At 35.7% G+C, this 21,546-nt stretch overlaps 3 protein-coding genes across 6 annotated transcripts in view; 1 reads left to right on the top strand and 2 right to left on the bottom strand.

Annotated features, from left to right (window-relative positions):
* Positions 1-8,900, bottom strand: part of dctd (dCMP deaminase) — an 18,335-nt gene extending 9,435 nt beyond the window's left edge. Inside the window, exons 1-3 of one of the 3 annotated variants that reach the window (XM_026260636.1) lie at positions 8,769-8,900; positions 3,929-4,040; positions 2,294-2,429 (exon numbers count right to left, since the gene is read on the bottom strand). In XM_026260636.1, coding sequence (XP_026116421.1) covers positions 2,294-2,429; positions 3,929-3,979 — 187 coding nt within the window. In that variant the 5' untranslated portion in view covers positions 3,980-4,040; positions 8,769-8,900. Of the gene's footprint in view, positions 1-2,293; positions 2,430-3,928; positions 4,041-6,490; positions 6,669-8,768 lie in introns of those variants that run through there. The other 2 variants (XM_026260637.1, XM_026260635.1) reach the window with 2 other exon arrangements.
* Positions 8,151-16,080, top strand: LOC113095021 (interferon regulatory factor 2-like). 2 transcript variants are annotated; one of them, XM_026260631.1, is made up of 9 exons: positions 8,151-8,658; positions 9,680-9,773; positions 10,348-10,447; positions 10,645-10,821; positions 10,990-11,024; positions 11,110-11,224; positions 11,845-12,012; positions 12,147-12,190; positions 14,908-16,080. In XM_026260631.1, the coding sequence occupies exons 1-9, from the start codon at positions 8,555-8,557 to the stop codon at positions 15,235-15,237; spliced, it is 1,167 nt and encodes a 388-aa protein (XP_026116416.1). In that variant the 5' UTR covers positions 8,151-8,554; the 3' UTR covers positions 15,238-16,080. The 2 variants fall into 2 exon arrangements, with proteins under 2 accessions (XP_026116416.1, XP_026116417.1); XM_026260632.1 differs by lacking the exon at positions 8,151-8,658 and adding an exon at positions 9,026-9,227.
* On the bottom strand, positions 16,014-21,546 carry LOC113095022 (transmembrane protein 134-like). The gene is made up of 8 exons (XM_026260633.1): positions 21,353-21,546; positions 20,490-20,734; positions 20,335-20,402; positions 18,423-18,509; positions 18,232-18,308; positions 17,978-18,022; positions 17,719-17,772; positions 16,014-17,491 (listed from the first exon to the last, which is right to left on the bottom strand). The coding sequence occupies exons 2-8, from the start codon at positions 20,688-20,690 to the stop codon at positions 17,409-17,411; spliced, it is 615 nt and encodes a 204-aa protein (XP_026116418.1). The 5' UTR covers positions 20,691-20,734; positions 21,353-21,546; the 3' UTR covers positions 16,014-17,408.

The raw sequence follows: 21,546 nt of genomic DNA, 5'->3' as shown, positions 1-21,546 counted from the left end.
GTTGCAGCATATGTCTCATATTTTGAGAAAAGCAGCATTGTGTTCACAGAGCAAAAATCAAGTTGGCCAGTAAATGTGATACTTAATATTTCAGCACCCTCTAGTGGCACAGTACTGTACAAGAACCTTCAGAAAGCTACAATCACTGTAACTAGTGCTCTTACTTGGATACTTGGGTTTAAAGGGTTTCTCAAATCTGCAAAAATGTTAAGCAGTTTTGACATTAAAGGGTTACTCCACCCAAAAATGAAACTTTTGTCATTAATCACTTTCCATCATGTCGTTACAAGCCCATAAAAGCTTTGTTCGTCTTCAGAACAAAATTTAAGATATTTCGGATGAAAAAAGGGAGGCTTGAGACTGTCCCATAGACAGTAAATAACAGTGTCAAGGTCCAGGAAAGTATGAAAAGTATCGTCAGAATACTCCATCTGCCATCAGTGGTTCAACTGTAACGTTATGAAGCAACAAGAATACTTTTTGTACGAGAAAGAAAAACAATTCCTCTCCTCTGTATTTCTCCAAATTAGCGTAGCGCCATTTTGGCAAATCTAAGCTGTATGCAGATGTCGTAAGCTCCGCGCAGCGCCATGTGTTGTTTGCTTTCAAACCAAAGCGTAAATACACACAAAAAAAACATATCCTTGTGGCAAGGCTGATACAGATGAGCGTACGCCCAAAAACAATGTTTCCTGGTTTAGTACAGAGTCTTGTACTATTTTCCACAATTTTAACAATAAAATGTAATTCTTAGTCAATTAATCGTTTATAATCTCAATTATTTCTTTGACAATTAATCGTCAGGCAACAGCCTTAGTTGTAATGTTGTGACACTGTTTCACTCCACTCCACTTGGGCATGAGTTGTTGTTTGTCTTTTTTTTACATGACCAGCTAGATTGTAAACAATTGCCTACTGAAGAACAGCCTTTCAACTACATAGCAACATGCTATGAATAAAAAAAAAAAAAAGTTCTTACTTATTTTATGAACCAAATACATTCTATTTAAACTAGTTAAAATGTCCTCTTGCCTGAACTTTTTGGCTCTTGTAAACGTTGTAATAATCAAATTAACATGCGGATTACAAAAAAAAGAGAAGCCGAACTTTGATCATTAAGACTTCGAGGGACATCCTACAGACAATGAATGGTTTAGCTTTATTGTGCCACATTGGTGCATTAAGAGACAGAGAAATGCCAAATGAATCTTTTAAAAAGAATAAATGTACAGTCACTCTGCATGAAATTGAACTATGCCTGAGCCACAAATGCAATTAATAGATTTTTATATTCAGAAATAAATCAGTTATGTGTGATTTTACACTAAATACTTCCTACAAAATGCATTCATTAGTGGCAAATATATGGGTAATACCATTGCTTTATAGGAACTTTCCTTTTAAAGGTGCAGTAGGAGATCTTGGATGCTAACTTTAGCCTGATAGCACTGAACACAGACTTCAAACCCTCCCTGGAATCGCCGTCCAAAGCCACGCCCCCAGCACTGGTTCACAATCATTAAACTTCTCAAAGTGGTTTAGTACAATACAAACTTATCACCCATCGACAGTATTCTGACAGTCTAACTTGTAAGAATTTGGCTTCTTTTCAAACATACCAGAAAAGCTCTAAATAATGATCACATGAAAACACAAACACACAAAACTTTCAAACACTAAACGATGTCCGCTGAACCAAGCCAAAACTAATTTTCTGCATTCAATTTAAATTTTGGGTCACTTTTTGGGGTCCAAAAAAAAAAATAGTCTTCCTAAGCCTGACAATTGACAACAGAAACCAGGGAGAAATACAGGTCACAAACAGTTCAGAGGATCATCCAAGTGCACGACTGATAAATCCTCTCCAAGGTTTCACACCTTCCCTTTGGCAGTATGACCCATTCAAAGTCACGAGTTGGCATATGCCGCCTTTAGGAACGCCAGCTCCAGCTCATTTCCATTTCTCACACTAATAGCTGCCACAAAGTGACCTTGACCATTCCCTCACTCAGCCGCTCCGCCTTTATCTCTCCCATCAGCCCCATGCAGGTGAAAACTAATCCATGACTGCCGCTATGTGCTCAAGAGAGCAAACACCTCGTCACACTGCGTTAACAGACACCATGTGCTGCGTTGACAGAGCCTAAAATCAAAAAAAGCCTTTTCGGCGAGTGTTTAATGCGAGCGAACACCTGTCAGTGTCAAACAGAGGCAGAGTGACTGATAATTATGGGTAAATGCTTGCTGCAGTTCAAAAGCAAAGAACCCATAGGGGGACAAATGCAAAACTCACCATAGGGGTATTTGGTGTCCAGCTTGTTATCAGCACTGCGAGACCAGGGCAGCAGGTCATCATCACAACCGTTGGGCATACCGTTGTAGCCAATACCCACTATCTTGTTTTCCGGATTCACAATACAGGCACCAACCTGAAAAAAAAGAAGCTTATTTTGCTAACATCTATCACAATGAAGACAGCCTAGAGGCACAAGCCTGGTATTAGAGAGAAAAAAAAAAAAAAACATTCACGGTCTAGTGAGTCAAATAATCAGTCATAATACACTTTACAGTCCACTGATTTCCATGCATACACATGCAAATGCAGAAACTCAATACGCAAGCTTATGAGAATTCCACTGTGTTCCAAAGTTCAAGTTTGTTGAAAATTAGTGCAAATTCATATCATGTGAAGACTTAGAAGTTGTGACTTTATCTGAATGAAAGAAATGTGAGCTTTGAGCCTGCAGGATGCACATTCTGGATGCATTGTATATTGAAAGATGCTTTAAAAAAAAAAAAAAGACACTGCAGAGGATGACATCACATTGTGACCGTTCCAGCATTTTAACTGCATATAAAATTTTCATCCAACTGGAGTACAGTTTTAAAACTAATAATCTTGCATGCATATTTGTCAGTCAGACACAAATGAAACAAGAATTAGATTTATGTAAGATTACAAGTCACATCAATAAATCCTATTATCTTTTATTAGTACTATTTGTAAACCATATCTCATATTTGAACTAACTGAATCTTGCTTATTCCACATTTGAACCATATTCAAACATTTTTTCATAATTAAAAGATTTATTCACATTCTAAGATTTCTGAAAATATACCAAATGTAACTTAAATAAATACAACAGATGCAAACACTTCAACTATGCCACAATATATATATATATTTTTTTTTTTTGAGTGTTGGACTAATCCAATTGCAATAAAATCTTTTTATAACAAGATACACCACATTAAAAAAAAAAAAAAAGATACTTAGAGACTCTGATCTGAACTTAAGTCAAGCAGCTGACCTGATGGCTTACCAGACCCATCAAATTCATCTGATGCAACACAGGTCAGCAGAGGAAGAAAGCAAAAGGGTTTCCTGAGACGATAGATCGCTGTCAACAAAGTTCAGTCAGCGTGAGTGAGCGGGGAGAAGGCTGACAGCACCCGCATTCTCGGTTCACCAAAACACTTGTGTCTTAGATATGCAATCCTGCTCTGTGCCTTTAGGAGCAATAACGGCTGCATGCATGAGCTGACCGAGGATCATGCTTGACTGAACTGCAATATTGCACTTAAATATCGGGAGTGTTTATATCGGCCAGGAGGTCGTCGCACAGCAGGGGATCTCTGAAACCAGAATACGTGCTTACAGTACATGGAGCGGATAAGAGGCCTGTGTCCTTTGATCAAAAGAAGCTGAAGGGGATCTTTAAGGTACTATAAGCTGCTTAGAATTTCTCCAAACTAATATTAATTGGAACAAAATGGTTTTAACAAAGACCTTAAGATCAAGGTATTGCAAAAATAACAATATTGATTGTAATTTCAGCACATTTCAGATTGATGTATGGTCACCATACATCATACAACCCACATTTCAATCTAGCTGGACTGCAGGCAATAACTCTCCAGGTACCTGAGAACTGGGGTCCTTGCTCCGCTGCGCTGATAAGAAGGCAACAGCCATGAAATACTCCGGCCACTCCAGGTAGTCCTGCCTCTTCTTTGTCAAACCTTCACTGCTTGTTCTGATGGATGATAGAAAGAATGAATCCAATGAGGAAAACATTAAAACACCTTTTGTCATCAAAGCATACAAATAAAGAAAAAAAAATCACTAATACAACATTTAGGTAAAGATATTACAGTGCCTATAGGAAGTCTTCATACCAACATTTTGTTATGTTGCATTATTATGTTAAACTGCTTTAAATTACTTTTTTCCACATAAATCTGCAACGCACTCACCATAATGACAAAGCAAAAAAACTGATTTAGCACAACTTGTGAAAACACTGAAGAAATGACTTTGCACAAGTCTTCATATCCTTTGCTTTGACACAAATTTAAATCAGGAGCATTCCAGTTTCACAGAAGCGTCTTTGAGATGTTTCTATACTCCGACTGGAGTTAACCTGTGGCAAATTCAGTTGATCGGACATGATTTGGAAAGGCACACACACCTGTCTATATAAAGTTTAACAGCTGAACTGGATGTCAGAGCAAAAAATAAGCCATGAGGTCAAAGGAATGGTCTGCAGAGCTGAGAGACAGGATTGTGCTGATGACAAAACAATTAGTACTCTTCCTAGATCTAGCCTCCTGGCCAAAACTGAGCAATCGAAGGATAAGGGACTCAGAGACACTGATGGTTACTTTGGTTGAGCTCCATGATCTTATATAGAGATGGGAGAAACTCACAGATGGACAAACATGACTGCGACACTCCACCAATCTGGGCTTGATGGCAAAGTGACCAAACTCAAGCTTCTCCTCAGTAAAGATACATGAAACTTAAAGGAATAGTTCACCCAAAAATGTGATGTTTATCTGCTTTATCCCATTCACCAGGGCATCTGAGATGTAGGTGACTTTGTTTCTTAAGTATAATCACAAACAGAGATTTTTAACACAAACCGTTGGTCTGTAAGTCTTATAATGGAAGTGAATCACGACTAAAACGTCTCGTGACGATACAATGATGTGTCAAGAGACAAAATGTTCAGTCTGTGCAAGAAACTGAACAGTATTTATACTGGGTTTTTTTTTTTTACCTCTGATTCACACAATATCCAAACTGTTAGTTAGTGTTTCGCACTACACTAAACTATCAGTGACGTGCGTTGTGCACCCACCTAAAGGCACAAATGCATTTGCTTTTTAAACAAAATAGTGTGCTGTGTTCTTTGATGCAAAGCTGAGTTTTCAGCATCATTACTTCAGTGTCACATGATCCTTTAGAAATCATTCTGATATGCTGAGTTACTGCTCAAGCAACATTTCTTATTATTACCAATATTAAAAACAACTGTACGGTTTAACATTTCAGTGGGAACCACAATCATTTTGGTGACTGATGAACAGACAGTTCAGAAGAACTAGGCTGTACTGGAGTTGGACGATTATCAAATTGATGGAGTGGGACGATTATCAAATTTTTGTTTGTCTTTACTCTCACTTTTGGTCAGTTGTATACTTGCTGCATGCTTATTTGTTTTTTTTTTTTATTAAAAGAAAACATTCTGAAAGGTAATATAGCTGCACTAAACTGGCCAGTCAGTCACTGGCCCTGATCTCTAGTGATCCATTTCTGAAAAATCCACTAGCCAAAAGTGACTAAGAGCTTGCCAGAAATATGAAAGTTTCCTGTTGTCTCAGTGGAGTACTACTTCTTTACTTGTGCTGATCTTAACACTGACATCCCCTGATGCCCCACTGATGATTTGAGCAGTGACAGACATTATCATCAGAGGGTTCTCCTCTGGGGCTTTCCATTTTAGCTTAAAGTGATATTACACCTTTTGCAACACATCTCACTGACTGTCTTTGTAAGGCATGGGGATTTATGTGTGAACATTTAATGGACCCATCTGACTTGACTCACTCGTTTTCCTAATGTCTCTAGTGATTCTGTCTTTTTAAGCAGCTGTCAGAGCAGGTGTGTGAGAGAGACAGAGTTAGTCTGCTGGTGAATTACTGAGGGTTGATGATCTGAAGCTAATGGGGAGAGCAGTGACAATGCTGAGGCAGTCCATCATTAAGCAGTTTTAAAATGTGCAGTCACATGAAAATCATTCACACGATATAAGATGAAAATCCATGGGTTTCAGATTTTCCTTTCAGATCTAATGTGATTTGTGATTATAAAAACTGCCTGTCAAATATTAATTTTGTAGCGCAAACGACACTGCGATCTTACAGGGCTGAAGAAGGCAAACCCGACCACAAGAGGGCAATCAATCATCGTGCTCACGCCAGTCGGCTCTTAACTGTTTGTGATGCGTCAGAAACATATACAGTTTATTTTAATATATTAACGTACCATTGTTTTATGCACAAAGCGCGCTTATTATGAAATCTCATGCAACTCACAGTCCTCTAGGCACATTTCTCATGAACACAAATCACGATGACATGTTCCGGTCCTGGCATTTTGTGACAATGAATTCAAAAGTAAAACAAAAGATCAAAACATTACCCATTGAGCTGTGATGTATCGTTCTTTGCATTGTTGTCCATGACTTAATCAGAGAATGCTGAGAATGTTCTAATCGAAATTCCCTGAAGTGAGTCCCACTACACTCAGAGAAGCACAGTAGAGATGAGGAGGAACTTCCCGCGAAAAAATAAACCAGCCCACTGTTGCCAACTCTCGCGAGACAAATAAGCAACCGCGGCTTCAAAACATACCCAATATCGTTTTATAAGTTATAATCAATATTATTTATTATTAAGTGTTTATTACCAATAAATGAGCCTGTAACATATAAAAATGAATCCTCCCTTTTATCTGAAAAGCAAAAACATAAGTAATTTTACAAAAATCAGCAAACTGCAACAAAGCACGAACAAAACTAATCTCCAATCACCTGTGAGCAGAGTAGAATTCAAACAGTAGACTGTATAAAAACAGATTTAAACAAACACATGAGCTTCAAAGGGGAGCTATAGCCACATATTTATAAACTACTGAAATATTGGCTACTTGAACCAAATACTCTTAGTATTAATATAGGCCTACTTGTTTATTTTATTTTTATTACAGCCCGTAATAATGAATACATTACAAAAAAAATACAAGTTGGCTACCTTATGAAAGTCATCGGACTCCTCTACGTCATGGCTTGGATTACAGCGTCACGCGGCTTCTTTTGAGACCTATACTTGCTTCTTTTTAATGTTATTTTTCTTCAATCCCTCGTTGAAAAAAAGTCACGTTCAAAAATATGGCACGTAAGGAGGGGACGGATTATTTGACAATACTACTACACTGCTACAACACGTAACCATCATATTATTTTTGCAACGATTGGCGAGCAGACAGAGAATCAATCTAGCAAACATAAATGAAAAGAAACGGAGTTGATTGTCAGGTTTTCCTAACAAGCACTGTTTTTAAATAAGACCAAAATACGCATCCCGATTGTCGGGATTTTTTCACAAAACTTTACAAAAAATTGCCAAATCTGGTCGAGTTGGTGGAGTTGAATGGCGCCATCTCTACGCGGTCCTGCGCATTACAGTGAGTTCTTCTCTCTCTCTTCACATTATAGCCAGTCTTTTATACTGATAAATGATAAATTACGTCTTCCTTTTGAAATTACCTCAGTGGGTCAGCAATACCTTTAAATAAATACGGAGTTTAGAATATAAATGTTTAGAAGTAGGCTAATGTAAGACGCCGTTCATTTAATATTTTACCTCTTTAAAATTATATATGGATATTATTACATAACGCACCACTTTGATTATAACGAAAATAAACAAATTAGCAACAAAACTGGAATTGAAAATGTTCACAGGAAATAAAATATAAATAAACCCGATTAGTCTGTTTCTTTCGCGAATTTTTAATAGATCCACGAGGAGTTTAGTTGGTCTGTAACAGATTATTTTAATAAAGTGATTTTTATATTAAATGTTATTATGGTTTGCTTGTTTTGACTCATATTACAATCAGTAATAGATTTTTTTTTTTTTTACAATTCGTAGTTAAAAAAGGTATTAACTCTACCTTGAAGTGATAGTTTACCAAAAAAAAAATAAATAATAATACAAATCTTCATCATTTACTTACCATTTTGTATTTTCAAACCTGTATGCCTTTGTTTCTTCCGTGTAACGCAGAATAAACTTAGGATGCTGTAACTAAACAGTTTCGATTCCCTTTGACTTTCATTATGGACAGACAAAGCAGTGGAAGTCAGTGGCAACCGAAACTGTTTGCTTATCGACATTCTTCTTCAAAAAAAAAGTTCTGTGTTCAGGTATAAAAAGACATCAGGGTGATTGTCATTTCTGGGCGGAATGTACCTTTAAGTACTTCTATTGTATGCTTTCCATAGACAGAGTTCTCTTATTAAGTCATTAAATTATCATGAAACTATTTCATACAAATCCTGCACACCCTTTCCATGTTCTGACGCCACAGAAGGTCATTTGAAGCAATTCCGTAACCCAATTAAATCAGCCCTCTGCTCTAAAATAAGCAGGGTCACTAGTCGCAGTCAGCAGAAAACAGAAAACAGAAAACAGATGGTCCATGAAAAGATTCCCAGCACAACCACAGCGAAACTCTACGACTGTGAATCTCTGGGATCAGCACAAACGCAGAGTTGAATCAAAACTACTATTTGCTCAAAACAAGTAAGTTATATCATTTACGAGTTTTTGGGAAAAAAAGTTTATAAGAAAAAAAATAACAAAAGACAAACGCCACTCAGTCAGTTGTTGTTGTTTAAACGATTCCAACATACATAAGGTACTTGACCGTGTTCCTTAGTCACAAAATGTTTAAATCCTCGTCTGTATACTTGGTAATAATAATATTGTAATAATATCACAGACGTGTCCCAAAACTGCTGCGGTTTGCTGCTAGTGTCGTCGAGCTCCAGCAGGCGGCGTCGGGTTAATGTGGAAGCGGAAGTGAAAGTGAAAGAAATGCCCCGCCGACCAATGAAGCGCTCAGTTGTTTCACTTCCGCGGTCTGCTTCTCAGTGACGTTTTTGCGTCATTCTATAAAACACGAAAGGCAGGGCTTTCTGGAACAGTTCAGATGTCCAAATTGAAAAAAATCACCGCCTTTTTCTTAAGAGGATGAAGAAAGTAGATCTAAAACAAAATATGGTGACATTTTCTGCGTAGCTCCAGGACGGGATTGAACAACACATCTCATCTAGGGATCTTTAGAGGATTATCGGCTGCCTCCTCTACAGGTAAACACCTAAACGGCTTTCGAAGCAGAAGGATGGATTTATAAATCTGTTTACAAATAGATAGATTTTACACTATCTTTTGAAGGTGGGTTGAAACATATTTACACTAATAAATGTCCAAATATGTCGCATTATGTAATTACATGTACGGTTTATTCATCATATTTTATCGTTAATCTTTATTATGACATGCACTGATATAATATTCTGAAAAATTATTTTTATTCTGAATAATAATTATTGGTTTATATGGAATTTATGTGGAAAATAATCCATATAAAGAGAGAGCACGTTGTGTCCCAGTTGCAGTGAATCATCTTGGCTTCCTCCTGAGCACTTCACTGACCCAAAAGTTATAGATATATGAACAAAACAATTAAAAATTATTATTATTATTATTATTTTCTGTATATCTTAATTTATTTTATTTTTTTTACCACATAATGAGTTTTCGTCAAGATGCCAGTGGACAGAATGAGAATGCGCCCCTGGTTGGAGCAACAGATCGAGAGTGGGCAAATTCAAGGTCTAGCCTGGGTCAATGAGGTGAGGGTAGAAATCTGACTTCAAATTATCATTCATTTTAAGAAGAGTATTTTCATGCTGGATATATATAGATGTATAAATCTTGCATCACACTCAATAGTTTATTCTGAAATAACAACTGGCGATTACCTGACTGCTTGCCACACAGGTGAATAATTAGCCCCAAAATAATTATTTGAAATTAAATATTTCATTGGCTTTTTAAACCCAAGGCTTCAAATACCCGGATGAGCAAAGCATTATTCAATGTTGCTAATGATGACAGTTGTTATCAGGGAATAACCCATTGACCAATCAGAATCAAGTATTCCAGAGAGCCATGTAATAAATGTATATTAATGAATGAATGAATGAATAAGCCATGGGAAAAATTTTTTAATTTACATGTCTTGGGCAGAGTTTTATAGTACAGAACTCTATATCTGTGTATGATAATTTTTAACATGAGAGTTTGTCTTTACTAATACATTGTGAAAATGATCTTAATGTAATTTTAAAGTATGCTTGAAATGTTACTCAACTCATTGCACATGGATTGAGCAATAGTACACCATTCAAATGTTTCTATTTACAGGAGAAAAGGATATTTCAGATACCATGGATGCATGCAGCCAGACATGGATGGGATTTAGAAAAGGATGCACCTTTATTTATGAACTGGGCCATTCACACAGGTATCTGTTGAAAGGGCTGTTGCTCATTGTCTCTTGTATAAAGAATAAGGCTAACAAAGTGAAAATGTACCATGCAGTCAAGTTGATTCTGCTTTTGTACACAGCTTTGAATGTATTCTGTTCGTTCTATTGGTTTGTAACTCCATTTTGTTGAATATTATTTTGATTCAGTTGTTACTTAATTATGTTTCATACAGGAAAGTATCGTCCAGGTATTGACAAACCAGACCCTAAGACGTGGAAGGCAAATTTCCGCTGTGCTATGAATTCTCTTCCAGATATTGAAGAAGTGAAAGATAAAAGCATGAAGAGAGGAAGCAATGCCTTCAGAATGTACAGAATGCTTTCCTCATATGAAAAAGCTGTTAAGAAAGGTGATTGCAGTCATTAATTAAACACAATATTATTGAGAAGAAATCCATGTCAGTCCATAGCATTTTTGCTATTATACTTATTAATGTCGATGTACATCATTTTATCATGGTGTAGAAATTCTTATGATGGCATTTAAGATTTTCTAAATGCATATTGTCTTTTTTCAGGGAAGAAAAAGATGGACCTGGAGCAAAGAGCAAAAGTAGGAACGCATTAATCTACACTTAAACAATAGTGCACATTTCTGAGTATTGCAAATAAGCTCACACCCATGTTTGATTCCTTAGAGGGTTTTTCAGAAACGGAAAGCTGGCATTCCCAGAAAATATAAAATCAAAAAAGAACAAAGTGAAGAGAACTTAATGGAAGAAACTACACCAGACAGCACTGTGCTATTTACTGGTAATTAACCAAATCATGCATTGTTTTACTGTCCAAATAAATAACAAGGCATTTATAGAAGCAGCGTCAGAAAATGTACTTATCTATATTGGTCCCAAAACATATTTTGACATTCAAACCACACTTATAATGCATGTAGTTCTTTGGTATTCATAAAACAAATGATGCTAAAACTCAGAACCAACTTTTATTTTATTATTTTAACCAGCCTGTCTCAATCTGATTTTTTTTTTGTAAAAGCAAACTTTTTACTGAACTTCTTTGCTAATACAGATAATTGTCTTTAAAGTCGATGCCAAATAATTTCACCTTTCATGAAATTAGTTTTTTTCTTTCATATTTTAAGGGTGGCTTGAAGGGACGGTTAACCCAAAACTGAAAATTCTGTCATTTACTCATCCTCAGATTTTTACAAACCTATGTGTTTATTTAAAAAGAAGTTATTTTGACGAATCTTTGTAACCAAACAGTATCTGTTACCAATTGACTTCCGTAGTAAGTATCCAAATACTTTTTTTGTAATATGTTACCAAAATGTTAACCCAAATAAGTAAAATGTATTTTAGTAGAAATGTTAATGATACAATTTCTAAATCATACATGTTTATTCCTCAACGCAGAGCATGAGCGCTTCCCTGTGCCCATGTCATGTGTGAGGGAGATGGCTGTAGCTGAAATCCCTGATGTGTGTGCAGTTGTCGAAGTGGCAACAGAGAATGCAGAACCTGTGTTTAGCTCCACTGAAGAGTGTCTCCCTCTCCAGGACTCCCATGTTTCATCCAACAGTGGTAGGGTCCTTTTTTTGCTTTGAGCTCTGCTGACTTTGTGCTGTTTTCACCTCATGAATGATAAATTGCATATTACTGTTACTATTACACAGCTGGATATCATTATGAATTTTATTCTGTTTCCTTCTCAACAGAGAGTGACACAGAGAGCACATACAGTGATGAAGACTTAGTACAGGTATGGATGCAAATAGGGAAAAAATTCCAAGGAAGAATATCCTTCCTTTTTAAAATATAACCTTCCCTTTCATTTAAAAAAAATACGACTTAAGCTTAGATCTTAAAGAATTGTTTTAGGTAGCAGCCCATTGCAGCAAATACACTGCCATTCAAAATCTTGGGTTCAGTATGAATGTTGTTGTTGTTATTTTTAAAGGACCATTTTAAGGACTAATTGTTACTATTAGCTACTTACTTATTAGCATGCATATTACATCACATAGGCTGTTTATTAGTATTTAAAAAGCATATATTAAAGGGGTCATGAACTGAGACACCAAAATTCCCTTGATCTTTTGGCATATAAGAGGTCATTTACTATTAAAAACATCCAGTAAGTTTCAGAAATTAAAACTTTCTCATTAGTCTAAAACTCAGTCCTATGTTCAGTTCATTTTTACCACAGATTAATTTACATACTCAGCAGGATTTTCAGAAAGATTGAAACTAAAGGATGGTGCTGTCCCAGCTATATTGTAACTGACAGTAATATCACAACACAAGTGTCAGTAACTTTTTATTACATGGACACTAGCGTTTCTCTGTTAAGCAGAATGTTTGATATGTACAGAGTATTTATGCATTTTTGACTTAAATTACAGCAGCGTCCATCTATGAGAAATGTCGCTGTCAAACATACACAAGTGTTAGCCAATCATAGCAGTGGGTGTTTACTTCCAAGTCTACAGTCCGCCACGCCTATTCAAACAGAGCGTTCTGATAAAAACAGGACAGAAAACAGACTATTACTTCTACACTATAAATTGTTTATTTGATGTTTAAATCTTAACATTAGAAGTGGACCTTTGAAAACAGTACAAAATAAAAAAAGGCAGTTCATGACCCCTTATATGCCTTATTCAGCATAACCATATTTTAGATCCCTTAAGCCTACCTCATACCTAAATTTAGCAACTGCTATTAAGAAGCAGAGTTTATAGAGCAAAAGTCATAGTTAATAGTGAGAATGGGTCTCCAAACTAAAGTGTGACCAAACATGAATGCTCCATTCCATTGATCACAAGTGACAGTAAAGACCAGAGGTGGGGGACTCGAGTCATGACTTGACTTGAGTCACAATTTTCAGGACTTGCAACTTGCTTGATTGAAGTATGAAAATTACTTGACAACAAGTTACTTTAGACTTGACTTGAAGTGTAAGACTCGACAATGACTTGAATGTACAATAAACAATCAGCAAGAAAATTAACAATAATATATAACGCCTTTAACGCTGCAAAATTCAAACTGCGTCAAACATGGTAGACATTAGTCAAGCACCACAAATAGGACTTTGAAGTGGACCGTTCCGATAAAAAATGATTTGCCAGATGCAAAATATGCAAAGGAAGAATATCCAACACGACAGCATCAAATTTCTTTCGACATTTCAAGAACCACAAAGAAAGGTAATATTAAAGTAATCTCTTTATAGTTAGTGTCATTAAGATCTATAACGATTACTGATGTACGTTAATGAATTAATCTTTTATGTTTGTTATAATTTGGCCTTGGTTGCATATGTTTTATTACTTATTAGAAATGTGACCATTATCATTACTGATGATTATCGGATCATCATTACGTGATCCGAAAACCGATGCAACCGGATCTTGACTTGAGAACGAGTCAATCGTTCGTTTGTTATCTGGCTCAGTTCAGTGTTCATCTTTAGTTCTCTCTTCACAGCAGTTCAGTCAGTGTACTGTTTTAGTAAATGAATTACTCCGGGATAGTGGTTTGTTTGAACTCAGAGGGAGTGTCAGCCACATTAAAAAAACTTAACAGCTTTAAGTCATTTGTGGATTAATGCTTATTGGAGACGCGAACCGTTTCAAACGATTCAGTTCGATTTGGTGAACTGGTTCAATCGAACGATTCGTTCGCGAACCGGACACTATCGTTCACAGCTTAGTGCCATTGTCTTGGCAAACCTTATTTTCTGTAAATGTAACACATTTTAGACTGTTTCAATTAAATTGAATTAGATGACTGGATTGTGTAAACAACACAATTACATTTTATTATATATCAGATATTAATGTAGCACAGATATGCGTATGATTCATATATAGCAAATGTATAATGAATACGATACATAATAATTGTATACAAGTTCATATTTTCTCTGCAAAAATAAATACGTATTGAAACAAAATTTACCTCTATTTATTTTTGTACTGACTTGACTTGAAACAGGACTCAGGACTCGACTTGACTTGCTTAGGGTGAACGCTTAACTTGACTTGCTTGATTTATCTGAACTGTGACTTGAGTCTTGTCTCGAGACTTGATGACTTGCTTGGACTTGACCATGAGTGACTTGTCCCCACCTCTGGTAAAGACACATTTTATTCAAAGAGAATCCTAAATAACATGCATCATGATTTCCACAAAAATATGAATCTGCACAATTGTGGTCAATATTGACAATGCCAAATGTTTCATAAAACCCAAATCAGCATATTGGAATTATTTCTGTGTTTTTAATGTTTTTTATTATTATTATTAAAATAAATGCAGTGCTGGTGAGTATAAAATAAAAAAAATCTTACTGAATCCAAACTTTTTGACCGGTAGTGTACTTAGATTTACAAAAATTACAAAATGTTGTTTTCAAGCCACAGCCAATTTGGTCAATTCTTTTGTGCTAAGAGTGTTAACTTCCCCCTGCAGCTTCCCCAGGACTTGTCTTTAAAAGCATCACAAAGATCAGCATGTAATTCTGTGTTAAGGATCCAATCATCAGCTCAATCCTCCCCAAACACATTTTTCATGTCAACAAAAATCAATTTCAAAGTGACCAGCTCCAGAGAGGACTCGCCCCTATTTGCATACAACACTCCTCCATGGTTCCCCTGCCTGTCTAATTTCCAAAAAGTCACAGGCAAAGAACCCTCGAACACTTCCCCCTCACCAGATCTCACCAGAAGCCCGACTTCTCAGGCAAGTGTGATCGCTAAAGCTGTGGACCTCTCTGTTGCAAAACACAAAACACTACAGTGAAGACACTTGAAATGTACAACCTGCTGCTGTCTAGCTGATATACCTACAACCCATTATTCAACATTAATCAAGTACTCTCAGGTACAAGATTTCCCTCAAATATTTTCTTGTATTCGTGTTCAGCTTTTAATACCAAATCCGTTATACAATAATATTTCGAAAATATTTTGCACACACTACCTCATTCTCATAACAGTGTTAAATATGTAACTTGTATAACTACCTCACAAATGTGACACTTAATCACAGAAGTTGTCAGTGTAAGCTAGTAATAATGCAGCACTGGGAGAATATGCTTGTATTCATTTTGAATTGGAGTGACATTTCATACTTGTTGACAGCAGATGTAATTTAAATGAATTAAATGGAAGCGTTTCTTGGGAATTCTTAAGGGGAATTTGCATGTATATTTTTCTACAGGGTACTGTAGCACAATGATGAGCATTTTCTTAACGAAATGCTTAAGGTTTTGTACATTTTCAAATGAAATTGTCATGTCTGAATGCATTGATTTGATTGCAGAACAACATAATTATTGAACTGTCAAACCTGGAAACATTGTTTTCCTTGCGGTTTAGCTCTCCCATGTCCGCAAGGCTATAAATACTTGAATAGGGACTCACTAATTCGAGTTGTGTATTAACTTGTCAAAACATTCTAACTTGTGTTCTGAAAGCCTTTTGTTTCTATGCAAGTAGATTTTTGCTTTAGTTTTGTATTAACGTTTTCTACAAGAGTCACTAATTTTCATAGTGAACAACTGCAGCACAGAGATGTAAAAGCAAATATAAAAACAGGTTTATTGTAGTGTCATATTGATTAAAAGAATTACACAATACAAAATCTTTTCAATACTCATTTGTTTTTGTATGATGTACATTAAAACAGTGGTTCAAAGTGTTAGTAGTGGTAGTAGTTTAAAAAGATGAATGTGCAGTAGAGAAGCAAATCACTTGTTGCTGCATCTTAACTTTAATTAAATTTACAATAGATGGATAAGACAAAATGCTTTACAAATCAAGACTGTATGTGTGCATGCAATCTCCTAAACGATGAATTGCATTCTTGGTTATCTCCTATTGAGATTTTCATTCTTCATGTCATTTGTCTATGATTTCGTTTGTAATTATACAAGGCTAGAGGTGTGCAATTTCATGTCATTAATTCTGCTAAGCTCCCTGACAAAACTTTGTGCACCTATAACAAGTTTATTATAATACACCCTGCTCAATGCCAAGTATGTTTCACTGAATTAAGAACTTATAATAACAGCTAATCTAAAACATCAGATGTAACTTCAAATTCTGTATAAGTGGATGTTTTAAAAGAATAGTTCACCCAAAAATGAAAACAAAACAAAAAAGTTTCCCCCCCCTCAAGCAATCCAAGCTGTAGATAATTTTGTATCTTCAATAGCGCTTTCTCAGTAAAAAGTCCATCCCCTGTTACCCTTCGTTTTTTAAACAGTGCTTGACCTGCACATATTTCTCTCCTGATTCAGATGAGACATCTTCACTGAAGAAAGCAATATTATGGATAGATGACACATATTTTAACTGGATACAATAGTTGAAAACTGAATGGGAGAGAAATGTGCAATTCTAAACGCATGTCACAGTGGATTTTGATGTGAGAGGACAACAGGGGATGGACGTTTACACCAAAGAAGCATTATTATGAATTATTGCCAAAAGCGGCGGTTTGAAGTTAAAAAACCTCAATGATGGATTTGTGTAACAAGCAGATTTTCTCTTTACAAGACATTCATCAATAGACTGGACTATTCATAAAACAGGATCCATTGGTGATCAAGTGATGTGATTTCTCCAGATCTCTTCCGAATAATAAAAAAAGCCATCTCCATCTTGAATGCCCTTGGAGTGAGTATGTTTTAGTAACTAAAAAAAATGTATTACAGTCAGTGCATTCTTTTGAAGGATGATTGTATATTTTTGCACTTGACACTCCTAAATCACATTCTTTTTTTATCTGTAGAGGTTATACTTAGACCTGTGTACAGACTGGCTTTTACCAAAACGAAGAAGAAATGGTTTAGAAAACCACTAGTAAGTGAGCTTGTAAAAGTAGGTCATCCCCTTACTTCATTTTAGAGGGGTTTGAAATGGTGGGCTATCCAGACCACCTGTCTGGATGATGCGAAGAAAAACGGTTTACTTCTCAAAGTACGGCAAATAAAAGAACTTGAATCCTCTTCGTCCCCGAACTGCACAGCTTATATAGATCACGTGATAGACTGAAACAAAAAAGGGGCAAAGCAAGAGTTATTTTGCTGTTTGGCTCTAGCATTTTTCTTTAAGCCATGCTGTCTGTTAAAGCCATGTTCTTCCATTGCATGGATTACATTGACAACTTCACAATTCATAAAACTATATTATCTAAGCTCCAAAATCCACTACTGATATTCAAACTGGGAAAGCTGACTCTAGAAAAAGCTTATTTTAATTACACATTAGATCTTACCACCAGGAATGAAGAGAAGAAATCCAGGAACAAAGAAAATTGCACTTGAAACGCCTAAAAAAGGCAAAAATACATGGGTTACATAAAACCACCTGCTGATTTATATTATTTCAGAAGGTTATCTTTGTTTTAAGACATTCAGAGCACTCATTTAAGTGATATGCTTCACTTATAATTAGCTGAACGAGTTTGTGTGCTAAAGCAATCCTGCTCATGTCTCACAGCTATTTACAACCATTGCCAACATGACCGGTCTTACCTGCGAGAGGGTTTAACTGTATGACAATGCCTGTAAAGATCAAAGCTGATAGGCAGGAGGAAGGAGGGGAAGATAGGAAGGGGAGAGATAATACATTAACTGAAGAGCTGATAGTCACATTTGTATTTTGAGAGTTGACCGCAAGATAAACAAAGACAGCGCTTTACAACTCAAACAGAAAAACCAGTTCCCAGACACCTTCTCCCTTAGATCTGTAGTACTTATTATGATCAGAAATATCACAAAAGTCTCACCAACTCCAGTGATTAAGAGGAGGAATGAGGCAAGAACGACTCGTCTGTTCTTCTTCACCAGTGGGTGAGACGTCCACCTGGGACGAATGAGGAAAGGAAAAGAACCATTTTAATTTACCCAACCAGAGTGATTTTAGTTAACATCAGGTTAAAATCTCATCTAGAAATATGTAAATCGAGGTGTGTGTTACCCGCAGCAGTGAGCAGACAGCTGTGTGACTGAGCTGAGTGTGCTGAATGACCACTGAGAGCTGCAGTAGGACAGAGTAGCAGGATCACTGGAACACAGACAGACAATCAGACTTTGTACTTGTACTTCAACAAAAGCAAAGCACATTTTTAATGTCTTTTAGTTGGCTATATACTAGCAATTTATAAATATCCTAGGTGTATAAAAATAGTTGTTATTTAATCAATCAATTTAAACTCTGCCATTTCTAACAACTGGGCAACTAGATTTTACCACAGCAACTACATATATATATATATATATATATATATATATATATAGGTATATATAAAGTAATAAAAAAAAGTCTTGGAAAATCACATTATGAAAATGTTTTTTTTTCTAATAAAGTAAAGGGATGTGTGTCTATTTCCTCATAATTTAAGGTGAGGAGGAAAGTTTGAGTCGCCAAAGACTCCAAGGATCACAGCTGGCAAACTGCAGGAAATAGTTGAGGTTCGGCTCAGGAAGCCTCAAAAAAAAAAAAAAAAAACTTTTTTGTTTGGGAGGGTTTCAAGAAAAAACTATTCAAGAAAACACTCTCATCCAAAAACAAACTACAGCATATTTATTTGCAAGACACGACTGGAACTTTAAATGGCACTGGGTTCAGTGGTCAGATAAAAAATAACACTCAAGATGGGTTTGGTGCATACAGGGATAAAATGATCTACAAAAAAAAAAAAAAAAAATCAAGCTTCTGCCCTGGCCATTCCAGTTCCCTGAGCTGAACCCTATAGAAAATTAGTGTGGTAAACTGAAGAGGAGAAGCACCAACATACAGCTGTGAATCTGAAGGGTCTGCAGAGATTCTGTACGAAGGAATGTTCTCTAAACTCTTCAAGTATTATAGGAGAAAACCCAAAAGGAGGTTGCAAAAAGTATTGGATAAAAGGGTATGATTAATTGTGACCAATCTGTATTAGAGAAAAACAATTATTTCACAATGATAAAAATATATATGCATAATCTGTATGTGCCATGAAATAGGATGTGATGCTGATATGACTATACATTTAAAACTTAAGGTGAACTACTCTACTTAAAAAACAAAACACACATACATATATATATATACTATACATACATAGTGTGTGTGTGTGTGTGTGTGTGTGTGTATATATATATATATATATATATATATATATATATATATATATATATTTTTTTATTTTATTTTTTTTAAGTAGAGTAGTTCACCTTATGTTTTCAGTAGCAGTAGTAGTTTTAAATATATTTTCATATCAGCATCACATCCTATTTCATGGCACATACAGATTATGCATGCAGTAAATTCAAACAACACAACAACAATAATACAAATATTCTGTGAAATTGTACTTGTCTCTTGACATAAAAAATTGGGCAGATCAAAAATGTATCCACTTGTTGTTTGACAGAGTACCAGTTCAACAATAAATAATTTTTCCTTTTTTTCCTGCTTTCTTAATTTATAAAATAAATATTGTTCATGGTTTGTGAGATTCGTAAAATTTGTTTTTGCTTCTTCAATCTGTCAACATTCTATCTATCGTAATATAATTATAATATAATAACAATACAATGTTTATTGTATCATTATAATACAATAATAATGATAATTTATACAATTGATGTTTATTACATGTGAAGGTTTTAAATCTACAGTGATTTTAATTCCTGATTTGTAATGCCAACTTTAAGTGGTGCAACATACCTTGAATTAAAACCTAAATGAGCAGTTTCTACATTAACGTTAAACTCTGCTTAGCTAAATCTAATGAAGGTGCAACCCATCCTTCATTTTGTACTATACTACGCTGCTCATATTATTACATCCGGTTAATTTCCTTGTTTTATGAGAATGTTCCAACTAAAAGTGTGAACTGCCAAACCTGATTTTGAAGAAGTTATTGAAAGAAGAGTTCACAGTGCCATGTAAGGCATCTTCATTTTCCAGGTTCTGTGGGTAAACACAAAATAAAGTTCAGTCACGTTTGCATGTAAAACACTCTCAAAAAGAAAAGCAGCGTACATTTAAACACCTGACCTGATATTTCAGATTACTATGTTCAGGAGTGCCGGTGGGTCCAGACGTTTGTGTTTTTGCAAAAGAAAGAGGTCCAAACGTCATTTCTCCCCCGCCATCCTTCTCTCTCCCCTTCCAGTCCCCCACATCCTCTCCAGGCACCACACTATCCTCCTCCCCCTCCAGGACGAATGCGTCATCGATTGTGAACTGTGTGCCCATAGCTACAGGCCCTCAGATACTGCTTTGGTGTTAACTGGCAAGCACTGTGGAGTTGATAAACATCTTAATTTAGTTAATGATCTTCTACACTCTATATACACTCTATATTTCTCATAATGCAGTGTGATATTAATTGACTGCCATATTTAACACTTTTTTAAAATGTACAATAATCAATTTTATTTATAATTTTTACATCTGAATTCCTTTCCAGATTCTACCACAAAACTATTAGGAAAGGAGAGCAAACAAAATTCCCTTTCTTTAGATCAAAGTATGTAGCTAGCGAACAGACCATTTCAAAGTGAATGGTAGATTCAGGTTTAGATGTAAAATAAATAGCTGAGTTTGACGGAGTAATTGCCTCTAGGAAGCATGTGACTGCCGCGCGCTTCCGCTTGTTCAGATTGTTTTCATGCACCACAATCAATCTACATCTTTGCGCACTATAAAGTAACTCGTTACATACGACACATAAATTTAAGAATGATACTACAATAAAGTGAGTTTAAAACCCTTTCAGTGTTTGAAACTAACAGCTGTTTTAACGCAAAATGTCTACTGCTAATTTTACGAGTTTGTCTTAAGATTTAAAGAGTCCAACATCCCGTTATCAGCGCCTACAATAGCGCAAAACTACAAAGGAAGAATGCTCTACTTACTGTTCATTACTCTTGATCCTCGTCAGTTACTCATAGATTTCTCTGCCATCATTCCCTAGAACACTTCCAATGTATACAAAGTTAGTAAATCTGTTTAAATGTATTTTATTACTAGCCGGCGAAAAACTTTAACCTAAACTTTGCTGGTAACAGCTGCTTCTTTTTTGTGGGTCGAGTCTAAACAGTTAAAGGTA

This window comes from Carassius auratus, unplaced genomic scaffold, assembly GCF_003368295.1.
Source record: "Carassius auratus strain Wakin unplaced genomic scaffold, ASM336829v1 scaf_tig00215565, whole genome shotgun sequence".
Classification (NCBI taxonomy): Eukaryota; Metazoa; Chordata; class Actinopteri; order Cypriniformes; family Cyprinidae; genus Carassius; species Carassius auratus.
The sequence above is the reverse complement of the archived record's forward strand: the minus strand, read 5'-3'. Positions and strand labels throughout refer to the sequence as shown.

What these genes read in the sequence shown, in the direction of transcription:
- LOC113095021 (XM_026260631.1), top strand. Translation starts at nt 8,555, where the DNA reads ATGAAAAGATTCCCAGCACAACCACAGCGAAACTCTACGACTGTGAAT. An exon ending in CTACTATTTGCTCAAAACAA is followed by an intron (nt 8,659 to 9,679) that starts GTAAGTTATATC and finishes ATAATGAGTTTT; the next exon opens with CGTCAAGATGCCAGTGGACA. An exon ending in CAGCACTGTGCTATTTACTG is followed by an intron (nt 11,225 to 11,844) that starts GTAATTAACCAA and finishes TCCTCAACGCAG; the next exon opens with AGCATGAGCGCTTCCCTGTG.
- LOC113095022 (XM_026260633.1), bottom strand. Translation starts at nt 20,690, where the DNA reads ATGGGCACACAGTTCACAATCGATGACGCATTCGTCCTGGAGGGGGAG. An exon ending in ATAGTAATCTGAAATATCAG is followed by an intron (nt 20,403 to 20,489) that starts GTCAGGTGTTTA and finishes GTTTACCCACAG; the next exon opens with AACCTGGAAAATGAAGATGC. An exon ending in TCTTCTCTTCATTCCTGGTG is followed by an intron (nt 17,492 to 17,718) that starts GTAAGATCTAAT and finishes TTTTTGTTTCAG; the next exon opens with TCTATCACGTGATCTATATA.